Source organism: Megascapheus bottae, chromosome 9, assembly GCF_031878675.1.
Source record: "Megascapheus bottae isolate mThoBot1 chromosome 9, mThoBot2.hap1, whole genome shotgun sequence".
Lineage (NCBI taxonomy): Eukaryota > Metazoa > Chordata > Mammalia > Rodentia > Geomyidae > Megascapheus > Megascapheus bottae.
In genome coordinates this window covers 46586825-46610122 of record NC_143517.1, presented here as the reverse complement: position 1 = coordinate 46610122, position 23298 = coordinate 46586825, and the positions used below count along the sequence as shown (strand labels likewise).

The 23298-nt window shown below is 36.2% G+C and overlaps 1 protein-coding gene across 1 annotated transcript in view; it reads right to left on the bottom strand.

Moving 5' to 3' along the window:
- Positions 1–4353: 4353 nt before the first annotated feature.
- Pkhd1l1 (PKHD1 like 1) overlaps positions 4354–23298 on the bottom strand; it is a 147867-nt gene continuing 128922 nt past the window's right edge. The window contains exons 70-78 of the mRNA XM_090339272.1: positions 23077–23244; positions 20299–20456; positions 18663–18798; positions 15875–16219; positions 12224–12375; positions 11316–11462; positions 10837–10990; positions 5932–6194; positions 4354–4538 (exon numbers count right to left, since the gene is read on the bottom strand). Coding sequence (XP_090195398.1) covers positions 4482–4538; positions 5932–6194; positions 10837–10990; positions 11316–11462; positions 12224–12375; positions 15875–16219; positions 18663–18798; positions 20299–20456; positions 23077–23244 — 1580 coding nt within the window. The 3' untranslated portion in view covers positions 4354–4481. The remainder of the gene's footprint in view (positions 4539–5931; positions 6195–10836; positions 10991–11315; positions 11463–12223; positions 12376–15874; positions 16220–18662; positions 18799–20298; positions 20457–23076; positions 23245–23298) is intronic.

The window sequence follows — 23298 nt, the reverse complement described above, 5'->3', positions numbered from 1 at the left end:
TTTGGCTTTTTAAAAATCCTTTTAAGTTTCAAATTTCCTCATCGAGAAAGAGTGGTAACTTTACTTTGTAGGAAGAGTCATGTATCAGTTAGGGCAGTTAATAAGTATGTGGCCAGTCTTCATTGGTATTGGTAGTAGTAGCAGTAGGACTATGAAAGTACTTTTGTGGAAAAACTAAGAGGCTGAGAATCGTGGAAGAGGCAGACAGATTATTAGTTCACAGCCAGCATGGGATATTTTGCCAAAGGGAAAAGAGGGAAAAGCAGATGGACCATCTAGAATTCACTGCAATAATCAAGTAACAAAACATCTAAAAAAGATTAGACACTGTAACACAAAACATAAGCATTTTCTTGTTAAGAAAAAGAAAGATGTTACCTTCATATTTTGTTTCTTAATTCAACAAAATGTGAATAATATATTTACCACTTTTTTTTCAGATCCTAGATAGAGTTCTAAAAGGGAAACAAAAACCCTCAAGCCCATTTTTTTTCTACTACATGTTCACAACCCAGATAACATTCTATACCACATGTGTTGGATTTTGTTTCCTCTATACCAAGCAACCAAGCAGTTATGCATCAGATACCAGCTGGATGACTTTCAACGCAACTCATTTCTTATTTCTAACAGTATGCTTGGAGACTGCTTCAGCTACACGGTCAGGGCTCAGTTATCCTCTGCTCCATCCCCTGCTTTAGAAGCCAAATGCAAGTTTCATAATAGAGATTGTTTGTTCCTGTGCTTCAGCCTAACCAGCTATGAAGCAAAGCTTCCATGACAGTTGATTACCTTGTTTGAGTGGCTCACAGAACTTAGCCAAACACTTACGTTCACTACTTTATTGTGTAAGATACTACAAAGGTCACAGGTACTACAACAGACAAAAGGTAATACAAAGTCATTCACAAGACCAAGTCTGGAGGAAAAGACACTTTCTCTGTGGTGCTACTATCCAGGAACCTCAGCAAATTTAGTTATTCAGAAGTTCTCTGAACTCTGACAACCTGGGATTTTAGAGAGACTTCAATGCTTATATCTATGCAGTGGAGCAGGAAACCAAGTGAACCCAGTCTCTTCAGATTCTTCATGGCCTTTCTGTGCAGCCTTCCTCCTCCCAAGAATGGGACAGCACCCCATTTGAGATGTGAAGATCAGGATCTATCATTTATTAAAGAAAGTGGGTCAGAGAAAGGTGAAAATTGATGTTCTGTAATGTGCCTTTGGAATGAAAAACTTGTATTTATTGCTTATCTTTCAGAGGCATGAGTAAAGAACTGTGGATGGGAATGTGTGTGTTTATGTGTGTGTGTGTATGTGTGTGTGTGTGTGTGTGTGTGTGTTACTAATACAATACAGGATTTTAATCATCTGTTCAGCAGTAAAATAGCCACTATGTATAGTAGAGTATTTTCAGAATTTATACATACATTTCCAAGAAAGCTGTTAAATCATTAAAAAGCAAATAATTTTAGGAGCATAAAAGAAATGGATAGCATATGCGTGAACACTGTAGGAAGCCGTAATGTCCCTGGATTCTTCAGAACCTAGGAATTTAAGAAGGTAGTTAAATTGCAATTTATCTGGCATAAAATATTATGGGTATATACTACTATAATTCAAGAAAATTCTTAAAAAGACAGACAGCAGAGACTGAGGCAATTAAATGAGTAATTTTTAAACACATCTGTGGCTAAGAACATTTTTTAGAAATTGCCTTGTATTAGAAAACATCTTTATTGAGCATCTACAGAGAAATTTTGGTCAAAAATTTCCAGTAGCTAAATCTAAAATTTAGAAAAGAAAGGACTACAGATGGTATCAAATTTGTGGCTCTAACAGTATTCTGATATGTAAAGTGTTTGTATCTGTTCCAGAACCTGAGTGAGGAGTTTGTTCCTTAGGTGCAAAACTTGTAATCCCTGGAATGTAATTTTCTAACAGAAGAATTATAGAATGGAAAGTATAGTGGATTTTCCCTGATTTAAAGTCTTAGTCTGGAAGAGAGGCATATTTGGTCTTTTTTCCCACAGGTCTCTTCCTTGTCAAGAGCAGGAACTGAAGGAACTGTGAAAGTGTCCTGTAGTGTCTGATTAAACATCAATGCTCTTTTGACATGGCAAATCTTCCTCATGAAGCAGGTTTTATGTGTCATTTAAAGAGATATCAGGCACATCTTCCCTGCAGTTCCCTTAAAATGGTGATATTTCTGTAACTAGATGTTTGCTTCTACTTTTTTTCAATATTTCCGAGGCATCAATATCCCGTTTACAATTTGTGTCCCTGCAATCTACCTACCTTCCAAGTAGTCCCCTGCACAAGTCTTAAGGTGGCCCCTGTGCTAATCTCTCCTTCTCTTGCATACACACCCCCCTCTCACACACACATGGAGCCTGAATCAGGTTCACAGGCACACACTTGTGCATCCTTTGCCCAGCTAATACTCTGGAATGCCCTACACTTGTCTCCACAGGATGGATATACCAGCCTTCTGCTCCCTGATTAGATTCTCATGACTCAATCACCAATCCATTGTTTACCTCAAACCACAGGGTCAACCTGTTAGCGTCCAGTAAGGTAAATGAAAGTCCTTTGCTCTTGGCTTGACATTAGTAGCTAGCTCCGTCATCCCTGCCCTTTCAAGATAGCTTTTCAACACAACCATCTCTAAAAAAAAAAAAAAAAAACTGCTCTTCAAAATTTCTCCTTTAATCCTTGGCTCCTTTAGCCTACTGACTTTGAAAAATGTCTTTGTATCTTTGCACTTTTGTTTGTCCCTCTGTTTGGTAGCTGCTTTTATATTTTAGCTTCTGTCTTAATATCTGGTTAAATTTTTGTTCCCATGGAAGAATCTCAAGCCTCTTGAGTTCATGGACGGAGACAACACCCCCCCTATAACCTTGTCCCTGGAAACCATCATTTCATAGCATCCAACTCTTGTCTTGTTTTCAAACCTCCATGATTTACTCATCTAATAAACAGCGACTAAGCATCCATTAGGACTAAGCGTTTTGTGAGCATTCACAGACAAGTGGTCTGTGCTAAGAAAGGCAGAGCCCCTGTGGGTAAAAATTTTACCATCTAATGGTACACCATACCTTGCCACTGTACCTTCTTCTTAGACTCATTTTCTCCCTAATACTTTGTTTCTGTGCACTCATCTTGGACATCATCTTCTGGAAGCAGTCCTTTATCTATCTTGATACTCAAGGATACATCCCCACTCCACTGAAATTAGTTTATAGTTGTCTAGCCCATATTGCATTTAAAATACCTGTTTGCACTACTTCCTTATCTACCTTATATACTTTTGGAGGCTGGGCAACGCATCTTACTTTTTATAATTTTCCCATGGCTTAGTAGATGTTAAATTATTCTTTTAAAAAATGCTGAACATATGGGGCTGGGAGTTTGGCCTAATGGTAGAGTGCTTGCCTAGCATGCACTAAGACTCGGGTTCGATTCCTCAGTACCACACACATAGAAGAAAAAAAAAAGAAAAAATGCTGAACATAGACATACATATACACAATTACACACACATATGTGAAGATATATAAATTTACTACCTGGTAAATTATTTTTTCTAGTAAGACTAACAGTGATCTAAAGTGAATATATTAGGATGTTTTCTCGGTTGTCCCAAATGCTTGCTAGGTATCACTTGTCACAAAATAATTCATGACTGCCATCTTTACCTAAGCAGACGAACACTTTTATTGATAGGGTGTTCTGCCAAACTGAGTCATTCTCTTCAGAATTTTCTAATTAAAAGCTATATTTTATTGTACACTTTTGTATTAATTGAACTATATTAATCTGTGGCTGTATGCATTTTCTAGTTTATCCACTTAAAAGATTGATTCTATTCTTAGCTAGAATTGTAGATCCCACACTTAGTGGTTGTAGTATTCAGTGTAAAGAAAGGCCACGAAGAGAACAAATTTGAAGTTGTTCCCAAACGCATTTTGCTTAGCAACACCAAAAAAAGCTTATATTACTAGTTAGGGTTTATAGCTCAGAATCTTGAACTGTCTGAAATGTGCAGAAGTACTCTGGTTCTGAACAAAAAACACTCATACTGATAAACAGTCTCATCTCCCCCAGAATTTGGGATGATTTACAACAGAACTTCATTAGTAGAGAGAGTACCAGCTCGTGCATATATGTTCTAATACATTTTTAATACCTCCATCCTGGCATTAAGAATTTAAGTAAGAACTAGACAAGCTCCCTTTGCTCTCAAAGGATTCTCTGATTTGTTGGTACAAATGTAGGTGGCATATCTGCTTCCAAATCAGAGATTTTCAGAAGTTTTTTAAATACAAAATAAGAAACAACCAAATACAAATGTAAGGAATCAAAATAAACTTGTATTTTGATGAAATCTTATTTTTGTAATACATTTAAAATGTTATAAAAGTTTTTAGCAAATTTTCTTGAAGATGTTATAGAAGGTTTCTTGCTGCACAACAAAAAGCTCACAAATAAGCAATCTTCTTTCTGCCTGTTTTTCGGAAGAACACTTCAGTTGCCTCCTAAAATATGAAACAATACAAAAGATTTTTTAAAAAGCCATAGTAAAAGATGGTGTGATTAAAAATATTTCATTAATTTGAACTTTTTAAATATTTCATATTATGGTTAAAACAGGAAGAAATAATGCCTAACAGTAATTTAAAAGTTGACCAGTTTTATGTTAAAAGCAGTAATAATTATCTATGAGGAAAATGTAGAGTTGTGTTGCTTATATCATGTTGTGGGAGGTTTTCTGTATTTTTTTATATTTAAGAATTGTCATTTTGTTTGGTGAAATTTCATGATTCTTTCCAAAGTACAGTATTTTTTTTGTTCAAAAGCAATGATAAGCCTAATGGTAGAGTGCTTGCCGAGCATGCATGAACCAAGTGAAGATTAAACACATTGAAAATATAGCACTAAGATTTAATTGAGGGACAAAGGACAGGATTGGATGAGGTTGGCCCAGAGAGGGAGAAGATGTGGAGCTTGAAGGAAAGGCAGAAGTTGATGAAGTAGCGACCAGGGTGCCCAGAAATATATAGTATTGTCATTAATTGAGATACAGTAACAGAAGTATGCTTAGAAGAAGAAAATAAAGAATTCAGTGCTGAACATTTATTGTTACAACCATCTTTTTTTTCACTTCCACAATTTTTTCTTGGCTCCTGCCATATCCCTTTTCTTGCATGACTTTTCTCTCCCTCTCAACATTTATGTATCATGTAACAACTTTTCCTGCATTACTGATAAAGTGACATTTATAAGCATTCCACAGCTTACATTGTAGCTCACAGAGAATTCTTTTATTACTCTCAGTACCTCTGTTTGTTACATTTGGTACCAACACCCCAGTGGACCTCATGTGTAGTACCTTACCCCATGCACCCCAGGCCAAGTTTTGGCTGTAACAATTGATTCTGTAATGGAGCTATGTCTGAAGCCAGGTCAATAGGCCTGGATTTGGTGGATTTTCATCTTGTTTTTGGTTTTGCAGGAACTGTGAGGACAAAAAAGGGGGACAGTTCATTCTGCATTGATTATTGGCTGATAGAATATACACATGGAGATCTTGGTACTTTTGCTATGAGGATTAGAAGAGGAGTTGACCTGATAGTAAAATCACCACTAAGGAGATTAGAGCCAAGAGATAACAGGTTCTGTGTAGACATCACCTGTCTTGCTGTGGTGAAAACTCTCACATCAGATAAAGGAACCTGAACTTATCTATATCTATCATTCCCTACATTCTTACATACCAGCATAGCATGAGAATACCATTTCCTGTAAGGTTGTCCAGTCTCTGCCATTGGGAATGACACTATGTCTTTGTGTTATCAGTGGTGACAGGCCCACATGCCATGCACAGTCTTAGGAAACCCACTAGGCACAAGATGAGCCATCCTTACCTACCCTCATGTCCAGAAGAACAGTGGCCATAAATATTTCCAGGAGCAAAATTCTTCCTATCAGACAGCTCATAATTATAGTGAGTATGTGGGCAGAGAGATGCATGGCTGATGCTTTGCTGCCGCTGCTGCTGCTGCCACTGCTGCTGCTGCTGCTGCTGCTGCCACCTCCACTGCCACCAGAGACAGACTGTGCTGTTAGGCTGAAAGCGTTGGATTCTACCCGAATGATATTATCCAGGAGAAATTCAATCTTATAATTTTTTCCTAGTAGGAAAAAGAAGCACACGTAAGAGTTAACTCCCTCATTTATTTTCAAATAGTTGCAGTTTGGTTTCTATTGACCTCAAAAGAGTACCTAGTACAAAATGAAGTCATGTTGGCAATCAAGTCAAATGAATTAGTTTAACTACAAGCAACAATAAAGAAGGTCTCCATGGGAGAGGAATTTAATCTCATTAACCATGGACAGGGAATGCTCAGTAGATTCTTTTTCTGCTTCTTAGGGTCTGTTTTAGACAGTTGTTCAAAATGGAGGCAAACAGGGACATAGATAGAAGACTTGAATGTCTTATTTCATTTCTGTCTAACAGACATAGGCCTGGAGAACCATCAGCCTTAATTCATGGAGGTAGAGATAAATTCTGAATATTTCAAATTATGGAATTCCTTTTTAGAATTTTAGAATTTAATTTTATTGAATATTTTTATTTTTTGCTTTTTACAAAATAAGCATAAGGGTGCTGCAGCTCAGTGGCAGAGTGCTAGCCTTGATCGAAAAGCTCAGGAACAGTACCCAGGCCCAGAATTCAATCCCTAGAACTACACACACACACACACACAAATAAGCAATGCATTCTCACAAAGGTTATAAATTTACACAAAAAAATTATAACCCTTTTCATGATACAAAAGAAATAACTGTCTCAAAGAGATGACTTTTGTATGATTACAAAAAATTAAAGTAAATGAATCTGACATCAATAAATCTAATACAAAATAGTTGTAAAAATATTTCAAGTACAATGTGAAATGTATTTGAAATTAAACAAATTAGAACTGCGACCTCATCTTGTTTTATTGTATTTTATTGTTGGGGTAATGGATAGGTAGTCGGTACATTCATAGTTATTTCAAATTACTACTAGAATTATGTAATTACTATTATTTTTTTTGCCAGTCCTGGGCTTGAGCTCAGGGCCTGAGCACTGTCCTTGGGCTTTCCTCAAGCTAGTGTTCTAGACTGAGCCATCATATCACTTCTGGCTTTTTTCTATGTATGTGGTACCAAGGAATTGAACCCGGGTCTTCGTGCATTCTAGGCAGGCACTCTACCACTAGGCCAAACTCCCAGTCCCTATTTTTAAGGACTAAATTTGCCTTACATACTTAGCCATCATAAATTATTTGCTATTAATATCGTGAAAATGACAATCTTGACAAAGGCTATCTACAAATTCAATGCAATACCCATCAATAGCCCAATGGCATCCTTTAAAGAAATAGAAGAGGCAATCCAAAATTTCATATGGAATAATAAAAGACCCCGTATAGCAAAAACACTTCTTAGCAGAAAGAACAGCGCAGGAGGAATTTCAATGCCAAACTTTAGACTATTGCGGAGCTATAATTATCAAAACAGCTTGGTACTGGCACAAGAACAGGCCTGAAGACAAATGGAATAGAACTGAAGACCCAGATATTAAACCACAGACCTATGGCCACCTAATCTTTGACAAGGGAGCCAAAAAAATGGAATGGAAAAAAGACAGCCTCTTCAACAAGTGGTGCTGGCAGAACTGGTTAAGCACCTGCAGAAAACTAAAGTTGGATCCTTCATTGTCACCCTGCACTAGAATTAACTCCAAATGGATCAAAGATCTGGAGGTAAAAGCTGACACACTGAAAACTTTACAAGAAGGAATAGGAGATACACTAGGCCTCCTTGGCACAGGTCGAAACTTTCTTAATAAGGATCAAGAATCACAACAAATCAGAGAAAGGCTGGATAAGTGGGACTGCATTAAACTGCAGAGCTTTTGTATGGCAAAGGACATAGCTAGTAAATTAATCAGGAAGCCTACAGAGTGGGAGAATATCTTCACCAACCATACAACGGACAAAGGCCTCATATCTAAAATATATCAACAGCCCAAAAAATTGAATCAATCCAAAACTAATCTCCAAAGAAACAACCATCCCAGTAAAAGATGGGCCAAAGAATTATAGAGAGTCTTCTCTGAAGAAGAAACAAAAATGGCCTATAGACACATGAAGAAATGCTCAACATCTCTGGTCATAAAAGAAATGCAAATCAAAACAACTCTAAGATTCCACCTCACTCCAGTTAGAATGGCCAGGATCAAGAAAACTAATAACAAGAGATGCTAGAGGGGATGTGGCCAGGAGGGATCACTACTACACTGTTTGTGGGAGTGCAAACTCCTTCAATCACTATGGAAAGCAGTATGGCAGTTCCTCAAAACACTAAACATAGAGCTCCCCTATGACCCAGCAATTCTACTACTTGGCATTTACCCAATCATCCAGAAACAAGGACATACTAAATCCACCAGCACAACAATGTTCATTGCAGCACTATTTACCATAGCAAAGATATGGAACCAACCTAGATGTCCCTCAGTTGATGAGTGGATCAACAAGATGTGGTATTTGTACACAATGGAATTCTATGCTGCTGTCAGAAAGAATGACATTGCCCCATTTGTTAGGAAATGGAAAGACTTAGGAAAAATCAAATTAAGTGAAGTAAGCCAGACTCAAAGGAACTTAGTCTCAATGGTTTTTCTCATTTGTCATGTTCAGTAGAAACCTAGGTCTCTCCTAGCAGAGATTTGCAATAGAGCAAAACCTTGATACAAAAGGCCATATAGTATGATGCTAAATGAAAGGATCTCTAGGATATAGAAACATAAGCCATATAATGAATGATTGTTGTCCTTAAGGTACTATGTTATCCCTCATCTCTTTTGCTGTCCCTTGGTTATCTCATATTGTTACAGTATCTAACTTTGTTACCTGATATATCGGATATATTTGTATTTGGTTATTTGAAATTGGATAGGGAAGGGGGGAAATCAAGTTGAGGAGTGGGGGTGGGGGGAGGGAAATGGGGACCAAGACAGATGGAAGGGAATCAATTATGTGAATTAATGCACCATCTATCTGGCAAATATCATGTAACCCATCTATTAATTACAATAAAAATATATGAAAAAATTATTTGGTATTAAAAATTTACATAATGTCTCCGATGTCCTTTTTTTGTGACTCCCTCCCCCCACTACTAAGTTCTAGAGCTTAAACTCTCTCAGGGTCTGGGCAAGTAGTGGGTACATTAATTCTTTTAAAAATATCATCTCCCTTGAAAAAATCATATTAAGTGAAGTAAGTCATACCCAAAGGAACATAGGCTCAATGATTTCCTGAATTGGTAATAATTAGTATACATCTAGGACTCTCCTAGCAGAGGATCACAATAGCATAAAACCTGGATACATAGGTCATATAGGATGAGACTAAATGAAAGGATCTCTAGGATTTGGAAACAAGAGCTTTATCTTGAGTGATTGTTGTTCTTAATATACTACATTATTTCTCTTTTTCTTTGTTGCCCCTTGGTTAGTCTTATATTGTTACTGTATCTGACTTTGTTACCTCGTATATTGTATATAGGTTTATTTGTTTATTTGAAATAGGAAAGGAAATGGGGGAAAATAAGATGATTAGAGGGGTGGGGGAAGGGAAATGACAAATCATAAGAAGGGGTATCAATGTGTGAGAAGTAATGCACGTACTCTCTGGCGAATGTAACTGCAACCCCTCTATGCATTATTTCAGTAATAAAAAATAAAATAAAATAAAATATAATCTCCACTCAGACTAAATGACTTTAAATAACCTTAACCGTCCTCTGCATTGACTTTAAATCAGTAAAGGACTCATTTAAATACTAAAATAGACACATTAAATCTTCTTATATTTTTGAATATGAGATAATCAATGTATTTTTGTTTCACATTAACCTATTTTAACCTATTTCCATTTTTAATTTGAAAACTCACATATTAATTCTTCTTACTATAGATATAATTTGTGTGTATATACACATATTTGATAGATAAAAAAGGATAAGTCTTTCTGCTGCCAAGCAAATATACTTTTTAAAAAATATATTTTATTTTTTTGTCAGGGTAATGTATAGAGGGGTTACAGTTATATTTGCCAGATAGTAGGTGCATTACTTCTCACACATTGATAACCTTTCTCATGATTTATCCCCATTTCTCTCCCCCCCCCAATCATCTTGTTCTCCTCCCTTCCCTTTCCTATTTCAAATAAACATATATACAATATACCAGGTAACAAGTCAGGTACAGTAACAATGTGAAATTAACCAAAGGGCAAAAAAAGAGAAGAGAAATAACAGTACATTAAGAACAGCAATCAGGCCGGGAGTTTGGCCTAGTGGTTAAAGTGCTTGCCTAGCATGCATGAAGACCCGGGTTCGATTCCTCGGTACCACATACATAGAAAAGCCGGAAGTGGTGCTGAGGCTCAAGTGGTAGAGCTCTAGCCTTGAGAAAGTCCAAGAACAGGGCTCAGGCCCTGAGCTCAAGCCCAGGACTGGTGAAAAAAAAAAAAAAAAAAGAACAGCAATCATACAAGATAAAGCTCTTGTTTCCATATCCTAGAGATCCTTTCATTTATTCTCATCCTATATGACCTTTTGTACCTAGGTTTTGCACAAATATACTTGTATAAGTCAGATTAAATATTTTTAATACAAGTCAGGGTCTAACATTCTTACTTACACAATTTATGTACCAGAGTTAAAATTGTAATTCTCCTTATTTATTTATGTGAGGATATAAAATATTTTACTCACCTGTTCTAAGAGGAGTAAGATCTGTATAGTTGGCCCAACAGCTGCTAAATGGAATTGTTGTATTTCCACTAAGGCCACTGACTTGGTTATTATTGGCATCCTTTAGTATAGCCTTCAAAGTTAGTGAAGTAATCCCAACTGATATACAATTACCCTCAAGAGAAGAGAATAGAGAATTATAACAATTGGTTGTCTTTTGCTTTTCTGAAAATATATGCTAAACTTATAAAAATGTCTCCTTACAAATTTAAAATCTACAGAAGCCCCTTATTCTACAGAAAAAGCTCGTACATATTGTCAGGGGTTGCCTTCATTTAGTACAAATGTTTCGTCATAGCAGAAGAGAATATTCATAGGTACAGTCCGACTTCTAAGGTGCGATCCTAGGCTACCAGTGTTAAAACTAACAAAGATGTTCCCCATTCACAGTTTACACTTCAGATCCTTCACAAAAAGGAATATGTTGAGTCAAAACTTACATTGGAATCTATTGCTTTTACTGAAGGCTGCTGAGAAAATGGTTGTCCCGATTGTGCTGCCACCGGCTGGGTGACCACTGAGAGAGAGGACACAAAGGCCACGTGGTGGACAGGAAATGCAGACCTTTCAACAGGCTGGGCAGTCACCTGGTATAGACAGAAAGAAACATGTTTCCCAGGGCATACTACATTCTATAGCAAACTTGTCTCAGCCAAGCCAAATGCAATATTTTATTGTTTATTAATAAAAATAAGTTAGAGGGCAGGTGACACCTCAAAATTGTCCAAGCCAGGAAGTAAAGAAGAGACGAATTGAACCCCAGCTGCTGGAGTCAGTCAGTCACTGTAAAGAACATTTTCTTAACAGTGATAGTTTGATTACTGTCTGGAACTGAATGTGAACTAGATTGTGAATTAAAGGCTCTATGGGAAGGGTGAGCAAATGCAGTCATTATATTCAATGTATATTATGTAAAATAAATTCTGACTTGAACATAGGGACAGGAAGGGGGAAATGGGGGAGAACAAAAGGAGAGGTGATGTTGATTAAGGTGCTTTGTACTCAACCTGACTTACAGAATTCTAAATTCATTTTACAACTACTTAATAATGAAATTAAAATAAAAATGTAAAACAAGACTCAGTATATAAAGTTGGTATTACTACAATATTTCCTATAGATCAAATCCATGACACATTAGTGTAAATATCCAAAGCAAAGCACCTATGCAATCAATACCTCACTATTTACTCAAACTACATTATTATCATTTTGGTAATCTCAAATAAAAAATAGTCCACAGTAAAATAGAAAGACATGCCCTCTAGATTTCTGTCTTAAAATAGAAAAAAGTAACAATCTTTTAGATAGCTAAAGTGAAATATTAGTCATAGGTAAATCTTCTTACCTTAGTCCAGCCAGAATCACTTGGGTTGGGGATAGGAGTTGTAATAGACATGGAAGAAATATTAAATCCAAGAATACTACTAATTTTTCCTGAAATTACAGCTTGTCCAAGAGATGCAGCAATTTCCTGGAGTTCAGATAATTGCATCTGGCCTATGGGAAAATAATATCATGACATTTAGATTTAAGAATATATAATTTTGAGAGAATATGGAAATTTTTATCATTCAGTTTTATTTGTGATGTTCTGTCACATTATACAATTTTGAAACTTTTAAACTGTATCTAAAATTATGTACATATATATAGTGATACTGAAAAAAAAGTTTTAATGGTAGAATGAGTAAAAACACAAAGATAGAAAAAAAGACAAAGAAAATGAATTGGAAATTGGGAAAATAGGTCTCTGAATTTAGTATTGCCATGTACTTTGTTAGAAGTTTAGAACTATCTACTATTTGTATTATAGCAAACTATTTTTAAAGCAGAATGTTAAAGTAATATAGTTGGTAACTTAAAAAATAAATTTTGTATATTTGTGTATTACAGTGAAACCTCTTTTATTTCAACAACATACACATACAAAGATTTAATTGCAAATATTGTAGCACCATTTTGTGCATTTACTTAATTGTACTATACATATTTGGTTTGTGTGAGATGATTACAAATGCCCAAGATAAAAAGGTTTCTTATTTTTTCCATTTTTTCCTATAAGGTTTCTATTTATTTATTTATTAATGCCTATTTGATATATGTGTGAAACAATGTCCAATTATACGGGTGAATTTTATTTTTCTGTTGCTTTTAAAAACAATCACTAGGCATAATTGTGTAAGTAGTGGAGGTCCCCCCCTTCTTTTTTACAATTAATTCATGCTAATAAATTTTGGAAAGAATAAAACAAAAACACAAAAACAGGATGTTAATTTTGAAAAGAAAATAACTAGTATTCATTAAATTATCAATCTGTACATTAAAAAGTTGCTAATGGTATTCCTAATTTACGACAAAGTTGTTTCTTGTTTTGTTTGCCAGTTTTCAAGGTTAATTTTAATACTATGTGTAGGTTCTATTCTTTTCTTTCTAGATGGCAGGACTGGGATTTTCTCGTAACCCTATGGCCCCAGTGCTCCTTACCTTACTTATGTAGTGAGGCCTCCATGGTTAATAGCCCTGTGTTGATGTTTAACTGCACCTCCCTGCTATACCAGATCAATGTTTTAAATTTCTGACTCCACAGTATCAAAATTCAAGTCCAACAGCTTTTAAAACAGTTCATATCCATTCTTGTCCTTTTAGGCTCTATTCCATTCAGAGTAGTCAGTTACATTTTACAAATAACTGTGGACAGAATAAGGTTTTGGGGGGCTGGGAGTTTGGCCTAGTGGTAGAGTGCTTGCCTTGCATGCATGAAGACCGGGTTCGATTCCTTGGTACCACATACACAGAAAAAAAGCTGGAAGTGGTGCTGAGGCTTAAGTGGTAGAGCTCTAGCCTTGAGAAAGTCCAAGGGCAGTGCTCAGGCCCTGAGATGAAACACAGGACTGGCAAAAAAAAAAAAGAATAAGGTTTTGGTATCCTACACATCTCAATAAGCTCTGTCCCAGGTGTCTCACATCTTCAATCTATAAAGTAATGTCTCAAGAACTGAAATCAGTGAGGTTCTTCTTTTAAGGCTAAACCATGATGCTGAGGCAGAAGGAGTCAATGTCCTGGGCTAGTAAGTCTCAAGTAACACTTTGAAAGCCTCAGCCAGGGAATTTTATGCTCTACTGGTTTACGAGGTCTCTTTTGCATGACTACTGAATGAATCTTTCATATTTTCCTTCTCCCTGATTGCAGGGATATTTCTCAAGAGGGCTTCACAAAAATAAGGCTTTGGACTGTCTAGCATAGCAGTACTGCATCTATGTGCTACTATCACTTTGCCTTCACTGGGTTTCTATATAGTGGAAGGTCTTCCCTGCTCTTCACTATTAATATTCTCTCTCCCCCTCCCCCTCTCATTCCCTCCCTCCCTCCCTCCCTCCCTCCCTCCCTCCCTCCCTCCCTCCCTCCCTCCCTCCCTCCCTCCTCTCTCTCTCTCTCTCTCTCTCTCTCTCTCTCTCTCTCTCTCTCTCTCTCTCTCTCTCTCTCCTTTTGTTTCTTTTTGCCAGTCCTGAGGTGTTTGAATTGAGGAATTTATGCCTGGGCCCTGTCTCTGAGGCTCTTTTGCTCAAGGCTCGCACTCTACCACTTGAGCCACAGCGCTACTTCTGGCTTTTTCTGTCTATGGACTGAGGACTCAAACCCAGGGCTTCATGCATGCTAGGCAAGCACTCTACCACTACACCACATTGCCAGCCCAAAAGATTCTTTCTGACAGTGTGACATATAAATGGGTTCATTTCATCTTTGCCATTTATAAAGCAAAGGCATTAACTGAAGGTTTCTCATTCCTTACCCTAGGAGTCTCCTTCCTGCTTATCTGGGAACTTCCAGATATCCTAATACTATGCAAGAATATCTACATGTTGGGGAGTGGGAAGCTCGGAGTTCAAGCTCGGAGTTCAACTACATGCAGTCTTTCTTTCCACTTTCCAGTATTTTGTTGTGAGTCACTCCAGGCCAGGTCATAAGGTTTTTCTTAAAACTCAATCTCTGTCTATGTCTAGAAGACATACTATATCCTATCTTTCATTATTTTCCTGTTTTTAGTTCCAAGCTTTCAGACTATCTTTCATGGCTAAAAAATGTGGTTAACAAGATAGAGCTATTAAAATCAAAGTAGAGCTGGACAAAGGAGTATTGAGAAAAGTAGGTCACATGTAGGAAATATATCACCATTTCTCTGAATATCTAACAGCTAGTATGGTAAAAGTTGGGCCTTGCAAACATACAAGGCTTATCAGTGATTTCTACAAGTGTGTGAACAAACTATGTATGTAGAATGGATCTATTACAATGCTCAGATTAAAGGAATTATCAAACTGAGTCATGTTGAGTCCAAAGTGTTGACCATACAAGTCCAAGGAAGTACAGATTAAAGTAAAATCAATTATGATTTTAGACAGAAAACATTATAGGATATCTAATTGCAACTCAAGCCAACCAAAATCCTTGACAGATTTTCTTATTGACAATTGACAATTGTCCTCATCTATCCTCTATAATTATTTCTTTAGGTATATCATCTTAGACCTTTTCCTTTTCTTTCTTTCTTCTTTTTTTTTTGCCAGTCCTGGGCTTGGGCTCAGGGCCTGAGCACTGTCCTTGGACTTTCTCAAGGCTAGAGCTTTACCACTTGAGCCACAGCACCACTTCTGGCTTTTTTCTATAAATGTGGTACTGAGGAATGGAACCCAGGTCTTCGTGCATGCTAGGTAAGCACTCTATCACTAGGCCAAACTCGCAGCTCATCTTAGACCTTTTCTATTTGACAAAATGTTTTTGTTTTATAGTCACCATAAAACAAGATGAAACTACAATTCTTTCAAAATCCCAAAGTACATTTGGGCTAAATGAATAGAGAAGAAAAGAAGAGTCTGTCTCTAGTCCATTACAAGATTCAGGATGTAGAATTGGTGGGATTTCCTGAAGCCTAGCTCGCCAGAACCAGGTTGGTTTATTTGTGGCTATAGATTGGTAATCCCATTCTTCTATCTTATACCTGTGGTGTCTTTGGGTAAAAATTGAGTGGGAGGTTCTCCAATCTCTACTTCTATTGTGTGTCTCGTGGATCTCTTCCTTCTTAGACTTTCTCCTCCTATTATTCTGGTGATACGTATTTTGTCACTTGGTATTTTTAGGAACAAAGCAATATTTTGAATTAGATTCTGTGAGCTGTAAAAGTCATCTTCTGTTACAGCAGGTAATTGGAAAGAAACAAATATGGCTGTAGTGGTATGAATCTCAATGGGTATAGTTCCTTTAACCAAAAGGTAAAGCATCTGGTAGGTTCTATCAAAGTAGTTTTCACCAAGAATAGTGGAGTCCAGGTTAGGAAGAAATTTCCCTATAAAAGAAAAAGGCCAAAACATCAGTTATATAGATTTACATGAGCACAAATATCACGTGATATTTAACACTTGTTTGAATTTTAAGAAGTCCATAAAATTTAGTTTTATCACTTTCATAAGAAAGCATGCACATAATACACAAAAAGAACTATATAAATGACATGCACAACTGAACTCAATTCTTTAAATACTATCAACAGTAATTATATTTTAAATTTATTTTAGAAACCAATTAGCCACAGATATATTATAAATGAGAAACAAATCTAATTTGAAACCTAGGAGCTTATGCTGTGTACTAATAACATTATTTCCATATTCAGAATTTTAAAGCTTTGACTAAAGGCATTGGTAATTTAAAAATATAAATTTAATGTTACTAGGTATGTAATTTATACTGTGCTCCATATCAGTTTTTAAGAGATTATTTACAATTCAATGTTTCTATTTTTACCAAGGACAAAAAGCATGCAATGAAAAGAAAATATATTAAAATATCTTAGGAGAATCTTAAAGCAATGAAACAGATTTACATGTTAGCCTGAAACATCTGTAATTAAATATAAAGCACATTTACATGGAGAATTAAATTTTATAAAACTGCATGAAATAATTATATACACATAATGAATGATGATATATTGTTTCATGGCAAAGCATCCACAAAGTTTAAGAGGTAATAAATTAACACATATGGAGCCTACAGGTTGAATTATATAATAGTTGAATAAAACATGTTGCTCCTTACCACCTTTTATTGCGTGATTATTATTTTGTATTATAAATTGAATTTGCTTTCAAACTACTGTTTGAGGACATATACTGTTTATCCTAGATAAGTTTCTCGTGTTGCCTGTCATGATAATAAAGGAAGCAGACACATCTCACTCTGCCCTCTTAGAGCACAGCAAGAAAGTGGCTTTTGCCAGTCAAGAATCCAGCCATGTAGGCACCCCTAATATCAGACTCTCAATCTCCAGAATTGTGAGAAAATAATTTGTTTCTTAATCTGTGGTATTTTGTAATTCTTAGAAAAAGATTTTGCAAATTACTTCTCCTGGACCTCAATTGAGTCAACTACAATCATTTCCTTCCATCACTATGATCTAGTAAGAAGGAGTTAAACACAAAGCTCTTAGAATAGTGTCTGATAGGTAGTATGAATAGCTAATATTTATTAGGTGTTGTTTTATGAATGACAATGAGTATGGATCACCCATACAGATGCCATGGTTTAGTATACACTATGATCTACAGAACACATTTATATAATGTTGGGTGAAACATCTAAAAATCACATGGAATGGAATGTCACTATCATTAGAATTCTGATAAACACAAAAAGGTTTAAATGACCAAGAATAAATAGTGGTATTATATTGCCAGGGGAGTATATATATATATATATATATGTATATAAACTATTAAAAATATTTCTCATATTAGTTCCTAGCTCTCAGCTGACATTATTCTGGATTTATTTTTTTTATCTTACAAAATGTGTTTTATAGCCGGGTGCAGTGCTACTGATTTTTGTGGGTTGATTTGTACCTTGCTACTTTGCTAAAGTTTTGGATAAGTAAGTGTTAGTAGGTTGGGTGAGGAAGTTTTAGGAACCTTTAAGTACAAGATCATGTCATTTGCAAAAAGGATAGTTTTACTCCTTCCTTTTCCATTTGGAGCTCCTTTATGTTTTGCTCTTGCCTTATTGCTCCTGCTAGTATATGGAAGAGGAATAGAGAGAATGGACATCTTTCTCTCTTTCCTGACTTTAGGGAGGATGGCTTTCGATCTTCATCATTGAAGTGCATATAAATCTGTAAGTAAATACACTGGGTGGTATGTAAACAGATACAAATGATTTAACTGAAGTACAGGCTATATGGAGAGCATAATTCTTTAAAAAGACTAGTTCAAGCCAACCACAACTAAAATGTACCAGGAAATGGGTATTTTCAAGAGGCAGGGAAAGGCGGGGAGAGAAGCATGAATGTAGGAAGGAAGTAGAATGCAGTCAGAATGTATTGTATGTACCACAAAATTGAAAATAATAAGGGAAGGGGTAGGATGAAGGGGGATGCCAATGGTAAAGAGAGAATACAGATCAAGATCCATTATATACATGGTCTGCTTTATTGAGTGGCAAAAAATTAAACACATAATCTCAAAATTAAGAAAAGTGTGGAAGTGGAGGGGTAAGTGAGAATTCTTAAAGGGGTGACAGTGCTTAAGAGGCACTATACTCAGAGTGACTTTTTAGGATACATGCTATGAACAAATATGTCTTAGTGTTTGGTGGGACAAGCCTAAAACCTTACTTTTTGCTTGTATTCATCAAATGTAAAGGGAACAAAAACATTAATAATGAGTCATTACAAAGAATTTTATATTAATGAGTGCATATTACATTTGAACTCTACTTTTTGAGGAAATAAATACCTGTGTGCAGTTGTCTATTAAGTTTGCAATGTTTCTTTTGGGTGTCCCATACTGTGTGTTTGGGACAAACCAATGAATTGTTCACATAGACATCCAATCTCTGAAGTGTTGAAAAAAAAATTCCCACTAGAACAGCCTGTTAAAAATAAACATTTGTGTGTTTAAAGATAGCAATACAACAAAATATTAAAAATCTAGCATTTTAAAATATCCTTTATGTACATCTTCTGAAAAATAGTAAGTTTCCTGGATTTAAGAAATATTTAACTATTTTTAAAGTTCTGACAGATATTTTTAATATAATTGGAAATACAGTAAACAATTTGACAAACAGTAGTAAACTGTGAATGAACTACAACTTTAAAATAAGCTCTTATTCAATTATTCATGCAGATATTGTGACTTAAATTTAATTGACAATACTCAGTAAAAAAAAATAAATTACTTAAGAGTACTTGTAAAGAATCTTTTCCAGTTCCTCATCAGATAAAGGATTAATATCCAGAATGTACACAAAATTCAAATCATACATGAATTATCCATAAAGCTCACATTATACATAAAGAACAAATAATTCAATTTAAATATAAGCAAATTAAGGTTCTCAGAAGAAAAAGTACAAATAACTAATAAACACAAAAAATATACAATATCCTTAGCCATAAAGGAAACGAGAGTCAAACCATAACAAAATTTCATCTAACCCCTAAGTGTCAATCAGACCATCAAGTTCACAAGTACTGGCAAGGGTATAGGAGAAAAAGGAACCCTCACATACTGTTGTTAGGAAATATGTATTAGTGCGACCATTATGGAACTCAGCATAGACATTCAGCAGAAAACTAAAACCTTATGACCCTGACATACTCTCCTGGTAACATCATGGAAGAATAAGTATACAATTCTGCTATCAGATTCTGGTGTACAGTTTTTAAATGTGAAAAAGTTTGTCCATCAGAGAACTCGCAGTTGAAAAATGGTTCACATGAGGAACACAGGAATCAAATGCATATTGGGAGAAGGTATCAGGTACCTGTATATAATCTACTCCCAGGTTGAAAGAAACTCTGTATATAAGTAATAATTTTGGTAGAGCCCTAAAAGATGCTTAAAAATGAGTTAGAGAGCCGGGATTTTGGTCTAGTGGTAGAGTGCTTGCCTACCATGCACGAAGACCCGGGTTGGATTCCTTGGTAACACATACATAGAAAAAAGCCAGAAGTGGTGCTGAAGCACAAGTGGTAGAGCTTTAACCTTGAGAAAGTACAAGGACAGTGCTCAGGCCCTGAGCTCAAGCCCAGGAATGGCAAAAAAAAAAGTAAAAAATGAGCTAGAAGGTTGAAAATGTTGGGCCAGGAGTTTGGCTTAGTGGTAGAGCGCTTGCCTAGCATGCACAAAGACTTGGGTTTGATTCCTCAGTACCACATACATAGAAAAAAGTCAGAAGTGGTGCTGAGGCTCACGTGGTAGAGCTCTAGCCTTGAGAAAGTCCAAGGACAGTGCACAGGCCCTGAGCTCAAGCCCAGGACTGGCAAAAAAAAGAAAGTTGAAAATGTTGTTATAGAGAAAGAGATATAATCCTTAGAAAATATATACAAGTAATCATCTACAAAACATAATTTCTATATTAGCTTACCTTATTTTGGTCAACATTAAGTAACATCAGTCGAAGATTCTGAGGACTGGTACCAGTGAAGTAAACTTCATAAGAGTGGTTTAGAGCCACAATGCTATGAAACAAGGACAGTCTTCTTTGGCATGTGTATCCAGCACACCAGCCATGATCCTGTGGTCCTAAATACATACAAAATAAAAGTCCATGCTCCAGTATTATCAATACTACAATGCTATAACATAAAATATGAAGTATAATTTACATTTAGAGCAGACCCTCAAACCAGTAATCTCATTACTCTGGGAGTGGGAATTGAGAGGATAGATAGCAGTTTGAAACCAGATGGTAACAAATACCTTAACAGACAAGTAGGGTATGACCTGCTTGAAACAAGCATCTCGACAAACAAATCAGGCATAGTGACACACACCTATAATCTAGAGGATCCTGGTCCAAAGCCAGCTCTCAGATATAAAGCTTATAAACCCTCTCTGAATAAAGAACATGAAGGGCAGGAGTCATGTTCAAGTTCAATCCTCTAAATTTAAACTCCAGCACTACTCAAATACCAATCATAAATATATTGCCATGATCCAAATTCACATTCAATGTATCCATTCACTATGTAACAATTTATATTATTTCTAAACCATGGCTTTTATATAATCCATGGTTAGAAAGATAAATTACTGTGTGAAGGTCATTGACAAATAGTAGCCTTGTGTATCACTCTAATACTAATTTCTTCTTATTGAACATTTATAATATCCCAAATGCCACTTAGGGGTTTTTTATTTGTATTATAAACTAGATCAAAAAGTCAGAAAAAAATTCAAAGTAATGTTTGCCTCCTGCCAAGTTCTAGCAATCTATAAATACTTGCTTTCTAGTTTTGAACATATATAGAATTTTGCAGATGAAATGGAAGCCTGATTAAATCCCCTCTCTCTACTTCTAATTGTGACCACTCTCCTGAATTAGCTACTTCCCCCATAAGTGTTTTCTAATTATTATTCTAATAATCATATTAAAGACATATAGTAAGAGAGGGTTACTTATTTTGGCTAGGAAATATGCTATAAGGGAGTTAGTTTGCTAAATGTGGGACCTGAACCTGGAACTTATGAACATTTGCTAAGTCAGAACAAGATTCATTTGTTCTTTCACTTAGTTGTTTTATTAGTTAATTTGTAAAGTCAGCAAACACATTACTTTGATCTAGTCTTTAATTGCATCTCAATTTTAACTTAATATATATTTTAAAGATAATAACTACAAGTTCCCCTTTTCAAGGTCAACATATTAATGAACTGAAGCCATCTGGAAAATAACACTCCATCCTAACCTCTGATAAACTAAAACTCATTTTAAATGATGTTTTTCTGTGTGAGTCCAGGCATTTTCAAAAAAAGTTGGACACAACTTTCATTGCAAACTTCTCTATTTCGCTTCAGTGAAACATGAAAGAGGGAAAGATGAATTTTCTTGATGTACATATTCATTAAGTCACTGAATTTTGTGGCTCACTTAAGAATATTATTAATATTTATAATTGAAGTTCAGTCAGATTTTGTCATCACATACTTCCAAAACTCAAGTGAAGTATAACATGTCCTTAGCCTACAAAATATAGTTCCTACTTTCAGTATACCTCCTTTTAGAGTTTCTGTTTAAAATAATTGTAGTGAGAAAAGTTATGAAGTTGAACATTAATGTTGGAAAACTTCATAAGATTCAAAAAGTTTTATAGATGACATTTTCCCATCCAGTATAAACCACCAATACTCGGGTGTGGGTGTGGCTCTCGGACGCCCATGTGGCGGGGCAAGATGGCGGCGGAGCCCACACGTAATGACACAGATCAGGAGATCATGACTCTTGGCGCACGTCTAGTCTATATTTCACAAACACGCCCGCTAAATACAGATCGAGTGGTCGCAGTCACGTCATCAAATAGGGACGATCGTCAGCCAATGGTGTCCTGAGACACGCCCCACGTGCTCCAGGTGGGTGGGGCCAGACGCCCTGTGGCTCTGGACCAGGCAGAGGTTATCCCCACACTCGGGTCAAAGATCCACAATAACAAGAGAAACCTAGACTCTGAACTTCATAAACTGTTTTTGAAAGTCAAAAGAGTCAGCATGAAAAACAAGTTTGCAAGTCTTCCAAAGATTTCATGAGAATTCATAATACCACTTCTCAAATATACAAACAGCATGCCAATTTCTTACTGTATATAAGGTAGAGCACATTTTCAAGAGACATTTAAGCTTAAGTACACACATACACAAACACACAAATACACACACACACACACACACACACACACACACACACACACCTTGACACTAAAGGCATGAACATCATTCCAGGAATAAATTTTCCCCTTTTCCCTTCCCTTCCCTTTTCCCTTCCCTTCCCTTTTCCCTCCCCTCCCTTCCCTTTTCCCTTCCCTTCCCTTTTCCCTTTCCTTCCCTTTTCCCTTCTCTTCCCTCCCCTCCCCTTCCCTTCCCTTCCCTTTTCCCTTCCCTCTCCTTCCCTTTCCCCTTCCCTTTCCTTCCTTTCCCGTACCCTTAACCCTTCCCCATCTCCTCTCTCCTCCTTCTAAGGTCAGTTTGAAATAATACTCCTGGCTTTCCTGAGTGGAGAGCTGCTGAAGAGGCAAGTCTCACCCTTGCACATAGATCTTTCTTACAAATGAAAGGCAAAGAAATCTCAATGTTTGCTAGTTTCCTGTGGCAAAAAGGCTTGAGACAATTTCATGTATTTAATAAAATGAAAGAACATTGGTTCACTTACCATTTATAAGATCAACATAACCATTGCTCACTATGGCCACTGGTGAAAGTCTCCGTGTTTCTGTGTCAGAGTCCAAGCTTTCAATAACCATCATGGCATATTCCATCCCAAAGCACTGATAGCTCTGCCACTCTGGAATGTACTTACATGTAGAATCTCTAACAATTCCTAGAAACGTATGAATATATATTTTAGCAATGAAAATGAAACTTTTTGTAAAAA